The sequence below is a fragment of the Xenopus laevis genome, chromosome 5S, assembly GCF_017654675.1.
Source record: "Xenopus laevis strain J_2021 chromosome 5S, Xenopus_laevis_v10.1, whole genome shotgun sequence".
NCBI lineage: Eukaryota > Metazoa > Chordata > Amphibia > Anura > Pipidae > Xenopus > Xenopus laevis.
This window is the reverse complement of record NC_054380.1, coordinates 90,441,182-90,453,947: the sequence shown is the minus strand read 5'-3', so window position 1 is coordinate 90,453,947 and position 12,766 is coordinate 90,441,182. Positions and strand designations below refer to the sequence as shown.

The window sequence follows — 12,766 nt, the reverse complement described above, 5'->3', positions numbered from 1 at the left end:
AATAGATATTTTAACTTTTATCTGAACTGAATGATTCTTAAAATAGTAACAGATTTTTCTAATATAGCGTTTTTAAAAAAAATACGAAATTGGAAATAAATTAACTTAATAGTACCAGTTCATGTGCTTTATCAGCAACATAAAATGCACTCGGTATTGTGCTCTGCAGTATATTTAAATAACATGATCAGGCTCCTTATTCCCCGCCTTCATATTGACATTGTTGTGTAATGAAGGGAAGTGATTGGGAGGATCAGTGGGCTGGCTCAGTTCTTTGACAAGAGGAGATGGTGACTCAAACAATTCAGAGCGACAGAACCTCTCTCTGGAAACTCATGTTACAGTAGTATACATCAACTTGGGGGAACAGCAGAAGATCTTCAAGCACCATGAAACAGCAAAGAACCCGAAACTGTGCCAGCCAATGTTGAAGGAGGTAATTTACTGAATATATTTATGAAAAGTTATTTGAAGAAGTTTAGTAAAGCATTTGTTGGCATCATTCTCAAAGCAACACAATCCGAGGGGGTCATTGTGTTCATTTAACTTCCTAGAACAAGAACTCATGTAGATCACAGTTTTTGCATAACAGATGGGCAGAGAAAATATATTTAAATGCCCAAATAGGTTTCTTTTATGACTGCAGAAAAAAGGTAACCTCATTGCTCAAGACGAAGACCACAAGCCACAGCGACCACCCCATCCGGGACCACAAACCTTCACTGTTTAGCTTTGAGCTGTTGATCAAAAGTCAATCAAAAGGACCTACTTATTTCCACTGAACAACTACTGCCCAGACGTTATACTGCTGTTTCAGCAGCAATTGCGACAGAGAGACAGACAAGGGAACATGACTTACTCCCCCGCTCTCTCTGCTTCTTTGATGTCAGTGGAGCGTGTGTTCCTTATCATCAGCAGTATCTGTGTCATCACTATACTGGGACATGCACCCCCTGGTAAGAACGTGGGTTTGTATTTCTGAACACTTATCTTTCTGACTACTTCTTTTCCTCCACACACCAATAATCCTTGCATTTATGGAAAATATATGTGTGTATAAATATATGTATATATATATATATATATATATATATTTTTTTTTAATACTATAGTTTACGTAAGGAGCATAGTACAGTTTAAGGGGGGCAGTTAAGTAAAATAAGCATTCATTTATATTAGTCAATAAAAGCATCATTCACCAAACAGAAGCAGTAATATACCTAGCAGTAAAGGTGGCCATAGACGCAAAGTTCCTATCGTACAAATCGAGGATTCATACGATTTTCAGACCTTGTGTGGTCGTTTGATCGATCGGACAGATTTGATTTTGTCCATTGCGCTCTCATCGTAATCCGATCGTTCGGACATGGGGCCGAATGTTCAGATTACCCCCAATATAGCCATGCCCATTAGTGGCATATCGGGGAAAGATCGGCTCGTTTGGTAGACCAGCCAGGACCTCACTGGGTCCTCTACACTATAGGACCTCCAGACAGCAGCAGGATGTACTGCCCCTTTGATGTGCCTCTGACCTGAAATGTGCACCGCAGTTTGAGTCCAAAGGCTGCAAATTATCCCTGTCTGTTACAATATTTATTTACTTTGTACTGATTAATATTATTCAAGGTATACAGAGAATTGCACATTTTCTGACCTGAAATGTGCACCACAGTTTGTGTCCAAAGTCTGCAAATTATCCCTGTCTGTTACAATATTTATTTACTTTGTACTGATTAATATTATTCAAGGTATACAGAGCATTTTCCATTGTTTAAAATCATTTTCTATAAGTGATTAGTGACAACTGGTATGTTTGCTTAAAACTATGGTTTATTTAAAAAAGCTGATGTGTAGCCATGGGGGCAGCCATTCAAGCACAGGATACACAGTAGATAACAGATAAGTTCTGAAGAATCCCAGTGTAAACTACAGAGTTAAAGTGTATCCTGTGTCTTTTCATCTTATAAACTATAAATGTGTTTCTGAAGCAAACACACCAGTTTAACCCGCAAAAGGCAACGATACATTATGTTTTCATAACTTTAAGACACTTTCATATTTTGGTGTTGCTGTTCCTTTAATGCCTATTTTAAAGGGCCAACTTATCCCACAGCACTGTACACTGAATAGTTGCAAGAATCCAACATACACAGCTCTATAAATCTAACTTGTCATGGATGCATTCTTTTCTGTACAGTGTTACATAGGGGTATATACAGTACAGGTATGAGATCCATTATATGGGAACCTGTTATCCAGAAAGATCTGATTTACGGAAAGGCCGTCTCCCCTAGACTTCATTATAATGAAATTATCCACATTTTCAAAAATGATTTCCTTTTTCTCTGTAATAATAAAACAGTAGCTTGCACTTGATCCAAACTAAGATATGATTAATCCTTATTGGACTCAAAACTAGCCTATTGGGTTTATTTAATGTTTACATGATTTTCTAGTAGACTTAAGAGATGAAGACCTAAATTACTGAAAGATCCATCTAGATAATAGGTCCCATACCTGTACCGTATATACTCGCGTATAAGCCGAGATTTTCAGCAACCAAAATGTGCTTGAAAATCCTACCTCGGCTTATACGCGGGTCAGCTGCCTTACCGGTAGCGATGAATGATCCCGCTCCCGAAGAAAGAGCAACAGCGCACCTGCTTCTGCCAGCGGCAGTCTTGAATCGCAGTAAGCACAATTAGTTTCCATTGCGCATGTCTCTAAGGCAGTTTGTTCCTCCCTCCCCTGATGACACGCAGCCATGAGCCCGAATAAGGAGCAACATCAACAATGATATGCGCTGGAAGTCAGGGGAATGAATTTTCGCACATGCGCATTAGCGACGATAAGGGGAATGAAGCCATTACGGTACTCCATATGCAAGATGGCAGCTGCTTTCTGATAAAGCTGCTGTGAAAGCTGCTGCGATAGCTGCGATAAAGAGACATGAAAAGCTCCTTGGTTGTACAGTTAGGTGAGCTCTAAACTTAGCGATCTTACACTACTTTATAAGATCTGTTCAGGAAGGAGGATTACCAAATTTGGCTTTCCTTCTCCTTTAAACTTTGAAGGGGCCCAGCAGCAGAGAGCAGCTTCCCCTCCCACCCACTAACAACTCTGGGCAGCCTTTGAAGGCGATCAGCGCCTACTACAGGGAGCAGCTTCCTGACTCTCCCCTCCCATTGGAGCAAATTTACCGGTAAGGCAGCTGTCTTCTTAATATATCTATTTCATCTACCAGAGGTTTTTTTTTATCATTGTACGATGAATTAATGTTTTATGCATCATGGCTTGATTTTTAACATTAAACCGACTGTTTGATATTTCTGAGACTTTTCTGAGTTGTGTCTAGGCTTATACGCGAGTCAATAAGTTTTTCTGGTTTTCATAGGTAAAATTAGGTACCTCGGCTTATACGCGGGTCGGCTTATACACGAGTATATACGGTATATTGTTTTCTCTGGTTGCTTCACCATCCTTAACTATTTTTTCTCTTTTCTTTTCAAAGAAGGAGACATCTTGTTTGAACATTTGCCCTCTGAACACCATCTATCCCCAGGAAGGACTGCTGTGTTTATCTGCAACATTTCAGCACTTAACTATGACCCCACAGATATAAATTGGTCGAAGACCTATAATAACAACACATCTAAAATAGCAGACTTAACAAGTCTCAAAGACACAAACAGAATACACATCAAAACCAACTGGACTTTCAGAATTGCTGAGCTGCACATTAGAAATCTCACTGTAAATGACAGTGGAGAGTATCATTGTGAGCATCTGAATGTAACGGCAAATAGTAAAATTATGTTAAGTAACAGATCCAGGTTAAATGTTACAGGTATGTGTACTTTAACTGACAAAAGAAGTGACTAGTTTATAGATTTTTTTGTGGTTTGCCTGTAATTCAAGAATATGTGAGGTAGGATCACAATGACTATGGAGATTGTCTGTCTAATGGACATAAAGGATGTGATAAAAGCATGGCTATAATTAAACATTTTTTGTTCCAGCAAGCTAATACAGTTTCATAAATAAATGAGACAATTGGCTAAAAAAAATCTTTGATTGACAAGTTCTACATCATAAAAGAGACATTTGGCTTAATCCTCACTGTTATCTATTAATAATATATGCATTGTATTGGAGTATATTCAGGTTATACCTGAAAAGAATGACATAAATAACAGCCAGTGATATCACACAAGTGAAACTTATTTAACACTAAAGGGTTTATTTATTAAAGTCCGATTTTTTCTGGTTGGAGTTTTCAAGTGGAAAACAACATTTTTTTGGAGGGAAAAAAACCCTCAAATTTTTCATGATTTATTAAACCCTGAGGCTCCTAAATTATAGAATAAAAAAATACTCCATCTCAAACCTGCCGAGGTCATGTAGAAGTCAATGGCAGATGTCCTGTTTACAATTGGAAATATTATGATTTGCACTGGGTTTCGTACAATAATCCTAAAAATTGTGTTTTTTGGGCGAAAATCTGAAATAGTCGGAGTTTTCAGGTGTTAAATGCAAAAATATTGTACGGTTTGGATTTTTTCATGATTTTAGCGAGTCTTTTCTCACGCCAGATTTTTTCCAGTTAATGTATTGATAAATAAGATAAAAATATGTATAGGAGTTTGGTCGAAGTGGTTTTACTAAAATAATGAGAAATATTCAGATGTTAGTAAATAACCCCCTTAAAGTCACATAACTATATGGGTGGCTAAACATAAAAATTCATCTGAAAATGAATCCAGCAAGAAATCAAGAAATGAATCCCAGGCCCAGACTTAATCCTGGATGCAGTGCATCCCAAGCCTATAAATTGTGTTGTGCCCAACTAGCAATGCAAATTTATGATTTAAGTCAAAGGGACAAGATCAGGCAGGGAAGATTTTTGGCATGAAAAGTGGTTTAAAAAGCTGCCAAAAAAAGCAGTTTTGACTAGAATTTTACACTTATGTTCATTAAAATTCATTACACAGATTGTGTGATGTCGTTAACTGACATCACGCATTTACAAATTGTCTGTAGTTAATTGAAATTAGAGCAGGTACCTTTTTTCGGGCGTCAAATCCGAAAAAATTGTACAATTCGAATCTTTTCACAATTTTATTGAGTCTTTTTTTTTTAGTTAATTTATCAAATAAAAAATGTGCAAGGGAGTAAGGTCAAAGTAGTTTTGAGAAAATAATAAGACATTTTAGGATATTAGTAAATCACCTCCTAGATGTTACGGCTGATCATTTCTAATAGAGCTCAAAATCATGGGCCACATGCCATACATAGAATAGGGGGTCAACTGCAACTGGCAAAACTCAGGTCACCTGTGGGACCCCCTACAGAGGAAGCAGACCCGGGATGACCTACAGCCTCATGATCTGCTTCTTCTGTAGTTAGCCCATTGCTCTCTGGCTAGAGATTTAAATCCTAGTAGTTCATCTTTATCCAGGATAGGTGCTCATTCTTGCATCTTCCCACATTTAAGAGTTTTCATTTCTATACAAAGGTTGTGCTCAGGACACCAATACTGAACAATTGGGCTATGAATATTTGACATTAGATAGGGATCTAAAATCTGTGTGCTCCTGGTTTCTTCTAGGGTTTTTATAGTAGTAGTAAAAATAAAGTTGAGAAATGGGAAATATCTCTGTTTCATTAACTAGAAATTATTTTTGGGTTAGAGCCAATATTTGTAATCTTAAGGTTTTATTCAATTCATTGAAAATAACATAACAATTCAGAACAATCAGGATTTACAGAACATGGTCATATCTTTAACTTGATTTCCTCCTCAGGTGACAAGGAAATTGCTATGGCCGTTACTAAATCTGCAACTCAAAACTCCATGAACAAAATCACAGAAAAAGTAGCTGTTGTCATCTCTGCCTCCGTTGTCTTCATCCTGCTGCTGCTGCTCTGTGCATCACTGTTGTTGTGGCATAAAAAACGTAAGCCCTGACAATGGTTTGTTGACAAAAAAAAATCAAGAGATGTCATCTTAAGGCTTCTTAAGGTGCAATAGATGGCAGCTTGAGATGCAGATTTTATAAAACTCATATAAACTCAATATATGCATACTTTTCCAAACACATAAAAAACACTTTCGGGGGAATGTAATAAAAGTCGGTAACGGAAAAACTATTCGCAATGCGTAAAGTTATGCCTTTGCGCGAACAAATTTTGCTTTGCGTGCATTTAATATAGCTTTTACGAATCTGGAAACTGTTTAGCGTCCACTTCCAACAGTGGAAGACCATTTGTGAATTTTATAGTTTGCGCCAATGCGCAGTAAATTTAATAAACCTTCTTACTCAAAAAGTCATTATGTTTGCTCCAAAAGATTACGACACCTTCAAGCACTTCTTAATAGTGCACAATAAAAATTCGCAATGCGCAATAAAAATTCGTAATGCAATAACAGTTTAAGGAACAATATTAGATTGCGAGTTGTGGATTTTTATTCTTATTGATGTGACTTGTTTTGCTCTTTGCTTCTTTTATTACATTCCCCCATTTGTGTGTAAGACCTCTTTATATGATTTTATAGGGATGGGATCTCTCATCCAAAAACGCAATATCCAGAAAGCTCCAAATTACGGAAAGGCCATCTCCCACATGGAGGCTATTTTTTTGTATTAATACAATTGTATTTGTAATTGATGACTAAGCTACATAAATCCATATTGGTGACAAAACAACCATATTGGGTCTATTTTATATTAACATTTTCAGTAGTCTTAAGGTATGGAGATTCAAACTCCTTTCCCCAGGATTCATTCCAGATAACAGATCCCATACCTGTATAGAAAACTTTAGTTATGATTCCATTTAATTGATTACCATTCAAAAGAGAATGGATAATTGTTTCCTACACAATTGATTTTTATAGAACTCTTGTGAAACAATTTTAAATAGGCTTTAATGGAAGAAATGTTCTAAAGATTGCTGAAAGAGCGAAAGTGAGCGTGAAAGTAGCTTGATTATTTTAGAAACTTTATGGAACTATATATAATATTCCTTTAGACGAAGCTTATATTAAATTTTCAATTTCATGACAGTTCCTTTTTAAATGTTGGGAAATGCTGATTTTTTAATACATGTACCCTGTGAATTGTGAAGAGCTACTACAACTATATTTTGTAAAGTGTTAAAACCATTACGTTTAAGGTCAGGTGTGTAACCTCTAAGCATTTTCTCACCAAATAAGGGAAATAAATATAAAAATGTAGTTGCAGTAATAATGAGTCCCAAGTCAAGTATTTTTCCCACCTCTGGAGTGGGCTGGGATAGTTATTTAAATTTTAGCCTAAGAAAGGTATTTCAATATTTCTTCTTGCATAAAGAATTGTTTTTGTGACAATTATTTCTTTTACATACAGCAAAAACACTTATGCTGACTGACTAGGGCTTCCCTTGTTTATACTAGAGCAGTAGGAACACTCATACGTTTTAATAACATATTTTATTGAAAGCAAATCCTAATATAAACAATACAGCATGTAGAAGCTGTGCTGAAGGCTGTACTCACGTTGGGGAAGTTGAAGTGAGAGTATTCATTTCAGCTCCAGTACTGCAACAGTGAAAAGGAGTGGGCTGAAAATAGAAAGTTATTGCAATAGTAATATTGATGTTTAAGCATAAGTAAAAGGGAAATGTTATTTAAATATGCACAATAGCTTTTATTAAATATATATACTGTACCTGTTGGTTTAGTTCAGTAAAGGGTGCTGGTGTATGCTAATGTGTGGACCATTTCAATATCTCATCAATTTTACATTTTTCATAAAGAATTTCTCCTTTAATTTAGACACGGAATAGACAAAAGCAGAAAGCGAGAACCTCCTGTGTAGCTTTTTTTCCCTGTTGATGGAAAACCTTAGTCATCCTTTGTTCATCAGCAATTTTCTAAATTTGCATTAATCCAGCCAGATGCTGGGAATATTTTATCATTTCCATTGGGACGATGTCTATCAGTTACTTTCTTCATACCCAACCCCCAGAAATAAGCCACATGAATCCACGAACAAGCATACGTTATTCATAGATTTGCATGTATTACAGTAAGCAATTTGTTATTTCCTGTCTCTTAACAGTCATTTCTGTCCCCTTTTAGGAAATAAGACACCACAGACTCATTTGAAGCACCTGGTAAGTATGAAACACCTCTCTTAAGCATTAGAACAAAAGCAGGGAAGCTACAATACTCCATCTTCTACAGACTGCATGTACCCTGCAAGGTGTATATCAGAAGGATTGAGTCTGCTTATCTCTGCATTGTATTGTTTTGTAATAGTAGGTAATGTGCTGTGTTCATAACTGAATATCAACACAGCATATAATATATTTTAGGTGTGTTATACTGTTAGTAATGATGGTAAGGATGATGATTTTGGTTTCAGGCCCTCTACTAGAAAATGCTATTATTATTATCGGTTAACATTGCCGTGCCACACTGGGGTCCAAGGGTAATTCTAGCCAAAAGCTTAAAAATAAAACGGAGAATGTTGAAGTTAGAAATATGGAGGACACTATAAAAAATATGAATGTTTTCTAAAAGCAAAGCTGATTTATAATTTGCAACACAATCAAGCACATAAGATCAGACTGTAATTAAAACCAGCTGCATAAACAAGGTGTATCTTATACTAAAATAAAACCATTCAGTTCCCCTCCTAAGACACCAGAGTTGCTTGGTTTTGGCAAATCTCATACATTCTACTTTTTTCCCATACGACAGAATCTCACCTACTAAGCTGCTCTTGGCACTGCAATATTGAAATACTGAATTTTGAGTTAGGAGGCCCGCTTTTTATTTGTATGCAAAGCAGAAGGAATTCTGGAAAGGAAACCCAGTAAAGCTTCTAAAATTAAAATAGATATAACCCACTGTGTTTAAAAGTCAGTTGCTGATCAGATCCCAAATACAGAATAGTTTTGCCATTACTGTAAGGTTTACTCAGAATGCTTCATATCTGGATGCACTTCTCTAGCTATAATTACTAGAAAACTGGCATTTCATTGATGTTGATCAATAAGGCAGAAACAAAAGGGAAAATGCACATTGGTTCTTTCTTTTCCTACCACCAGGCCTGGTTCAGAAATAGATAGTTTACTTGGGTACCAGAAAGAAATTGACCAGCTAAGATAGCAAACACCACAAACACACTTTCATTCTACTACTGGGTGTAGATCAGGGGTGCCAAAAAGGTAGATCAGGATCTACCAGTAGACCTTTAACTGGTGATCAGTAGATCTCAAGACAAGGTCAACAAACAGCTTTTCTAAATCACCCTCCTCTTTCATGCTTTTCATTTAGATATTTATTATGTTAAGGTTACATAAGAAATAGTTGTTTGTTAAATAAAGCAATATACATTTTCCCATTAATCAGTAATTAAGTAATATTTTCCATGGAACAGAATGCTAACAATGCTTTTCTGGATGTAGATCATAATGGGGCAACATGTAAACCCGCATTAGTAAAGTATGTCATTAGTAAAGTAAGTCACTCCTTTTGTAGAGCAACCTTCATGGGTGTTTTTATAGAAAGGTTTTTTTAATCAGATGTGCGTAAAAATTATGCTTTATTGTTATCACCCCCTGACACTACAATATTCCCTTTATTTAGAATATTTGATGCTGCAGGACTGGGGTGCACAGTCTGTATCTTCTCTTTGTGTCTTGTATTCTTGCATTATCACAAGAGCACAACATCTGACATAGTCTTGTCCTCCTTAGGGTGATGCAGGATCCCATCTTCTTGCTCTTTTGTATTTTTCCTTTATTTTCAGTAGCTTGTTTATGTTTAAATTCTGCATAATGTTATTCATGTTTCTTTTTATTGTGTGTGATAATCAAATGTGCCAAGGTGTGTGATGGCTCTGCATTGTGTATTCACTTGTGTTTTTTCATTTGTGATAGGTTGCAAGCCAGGGTGCAGAGTATAGTGCAATCCTCGCTCAACATATTCAGGTATAATCAGAGACAGACAGCAGCACACAAGTTTAGTAGCTCAGTTTTGTGCAATCTTAGTTAACTCTGTGGGATAAAAGCGATTATGTCCCTAACATCAATATAAGATATGCATTAGATACATTTTGATGTGCAGTGAGATGTAAATCACTGACCAAACATCAGATCATGGGAGGCTTATTTTCTATAACAGGTGCAAACACTAGGAACAAAAATATGCCCATACATACAGCAGCTGGTCTGACCAACCAGTATATCATCTTTTTTTTTTTGCTTTACTGAACTTACTTATCATAGTCTGCAAATTAATACTATGAAAAACTGCAGTGATGTAAATAATGGATGGGCCACAGTGCTTTAAATATATGTGTTCTTAGCAGCTAAAAAAGCAACACATAATTGCTGAGTTGTAAGAAAAAATAAAGAGACAGACCTATGATTACATGATTACACTTCCCTTTGCATATACAGATATGGGACCTATTATCCTGAATGCTCGGAACCTGGGGCTTTCTGGATAACAGGTCTTTCCATAATTTAGATCTTCATACCTTAAGTCTACTAGAAAAACATGTTAACATTAAATAAATCCAATAGGCTGGTTTTGCTTCTAATAAGTATTAATTATATCTTAGTTTGGATCAAGTAGAAAGTACTGTTTTATTACTACAGAGAAAAAGGAAATCATTTTTATAATTTTTTATTATTTGATTATAATGGAATCTATGGCAGATGGCCTTTCCGTAATTCAGAACTTTCTGGATAACGGGTTTCCGGAATAACGGATCCTATACCTGTACTGATTTCATTTTCATTTCTGCTAATTGCAATCTTTATATGGTTTCTGTATCTTGGGGCACTTTGCCCAAGGTACTGCATGTATAAATAAATAGCTGTCAAATTTTAGATCCCCACCAGTGGATTTGTATATGTCTTTATTTTAAAGCAAGGTTACTCCAAGGCCCTCCATTGCATTTTTATGGTACTCTGTCTATTCAAATGTCTTTTATCAGATAATTGAAAAGAAAAACCCAGGACTCACCAGTGAGAGTAAGAATATGTAGAAAAATTAAATTGTCAATGTTGTTAACTTTGAGTAAATGTGTAATATTTTGTGGTCACTCCAGGAAAAACCCCCACAGGACCCTGAAGCGTTTACAGTAGATTATGGTGTGTTGGCATTCCCAAACAACAGTCCCTACAGAAAGTCAGCAGAGCTGTGTACACTGGAGCAAGTGGAATATGCTACAATCATGTTCCCACAGGGTACCCCATCAATGGGAGAAAGGAGAGGAAAAGATGCTGCTTGTAATCATTCACCTCGAGTGTGCAGAGACTAAATAAAAAAAGGACTGCAATACATTTGTCAGATGTTGGATTTCCATCAGGAATTCACTAGAACTCAAAGCAAAGTATTGTGTCTCTCTTGACTTTCTAATCCATTCTAATCAGCATCCCTGATTCTTAGTCTACCCCAGACAGAATAGAATATATTAAAGCTAAATATTTACGTCGTCTGCAGAAGTGGGAGATATTTTTATTATTGAAAATGAGCATACAGTATAACTCAGATCTACAATGGGTTCCAGAGATGTACAGTACATACAGTAGTTCTGGAAAAATGCCCCACTTAAAATTTTTATTTTTTTGTAAATCTCAGTAACATACGTGTATACACAGTGCAATATGGTGTGGGCTATGTGGATTCATATCCTGTTAATACACCCTTATTTTCCACCACTTTGGTAAAAAATGTATTGTTAATTTACTAGGAAGATAATTTGGGTTGTTTTAAAAGATTGTGTTATTTTATTTATTAAATATTTTCATTTAATTTTGAGCCAACATGTTGTTTTGATTCATTGTTTTGTCAAAATGAGTGTGAGTTTTTAATTAAGCCATATTACATATTAAATTATATTGTTGCATAAATATGTATATATGGATACTTTATGCTCATGAGACATATATTGACAGTGCCTACAGGACACCTTCTTGTGTTACACTCTGCACCAGTGGCAAGTGCTATGTTTATTGCATGCTGATGGCCTCAGTTCTACAAATGCATAATTCTCAAAATAAAGGTTTAAATACAGCAATAAAAAACATCTTTATTCTTTCCTTTTGGCATTTTCCTACTGCTTTGTCTTTCTTTTTTTTTTAAATTCCTTATTATTTTCTCCACTATGTGCCCTTCAGCATTTCATCCCTGGGTGCCTTATCTTTCCTGTAGAATAAACCTTTCTTCTTTATTTCCATGTCCCTTTCATGTGCACCAATCTTCTGCATCCCTGCCTTTCTCTGCTGAGTAACTTTTGATCACTGGCACAAGTTTTTCTGACTTGGGTACCTTTCTTCAAAATAGCTTTCTTCTGTTGAGTGTAAATTACTACTTTACTGCTTTCAAAATTACAGTACAGATTGTATTTATTGCCTGAAGAGCTCTAATTAATGATAAAGAAACCTGCTCTAAAGAATTCTCTTGGGTAAATAACTTCAGTTTTAGATAAAATTGAATTACAGAAAGGGGAGCCATAATTTAATTGTGTTACTCATTAGTTATTACTATCATACTCTTTATATAGCAGCAACATATTTACACAGAACTTTATGAATTTATTTTATTATTCACACTAGTGCCAACCCAGGAGTATCTCATATCGCTATAGTACTCGTTGCACTAGCAATGTTGGCCCCCTTTGACCCGCTCTGACTAATGTTTTAAGCATGGAGCAGGAGAGCAGCCCCAGGATCACCCCTGCCCTGAACTGTTTGCTTTGCAAGC

The 12,766-nt window shown here is 36.0% G+C and overlaps 1 protein-coding gene across 3 annotated transcripts; it reads left to right on the top strand.

Annotated features, from left to right (window-relative positions):
• Positions 1-281: 281 nt before the first annotated feature.
• Positions 282-11,776, top strand: pdcd1.S (programmed cell death 1 S homeolog). 3 transcript variants are annotated; one of them, XM_041564765.1, is made up of 7 exons: positions 282-436; positions 647-956; positions 3,512-3,847; positions 5,805-5,957; positions 8,123-8,157; positions 9,931-9,981; positions 11,109-11,776. In XM_041564765.1, exons 2-7 carry the CDS (start codon positions 851-853, stop codon positions 11,319-11,321), a joined length of 894 nt encoding a protein of 297 aa, XP_041420699.1. In that variant the 5' UTR covers positions 282-436; positions 647-850; the 3' UTR covers positions 11,322-11,776. The 3 variants fall into 3 exon arrangements, with proteins under 3 accessions (XP_041420699.1, XP_041420698.1, XP_041420700.1); XM_041564764.1 differs by having other exon boundaries at positions 282-956; XM_041564766.1 differs by lacking the exon at positions 5,805-5,957 and having other exon boundaries at positions 282-956.
• Positions 11,777-12,766: the final 990 nt, after the last annotated feature.

What these genes read in the sequence shown, in the direction of transcription:
- pdcd1.S (XM_041564765.1), top strand. Translation starts at nt 851, where the DNA reads ATGACTTACTCCCCCGCTCTCTCTGCTTCTTTGATGTCAGTGGAGCGT. An exon ending in ACTGGGACATGCACCCCCTG is followed by an intron (nt 957 to 3,511) that starts GTAAGAACGTGG and finishes TTCTTTTCAAAG; the next exon opens with AAGGAGACATCTTGTTTGAA. An exon ending in GTTGTTGTGGCATAAAAAAC is followed by an intron (nt 5,958 to 8,122) that starts GTAAGCCCTGAC and finishes GTCCCCTTTTAG; the next exon opens with GAAATAAGACACCACAGACT.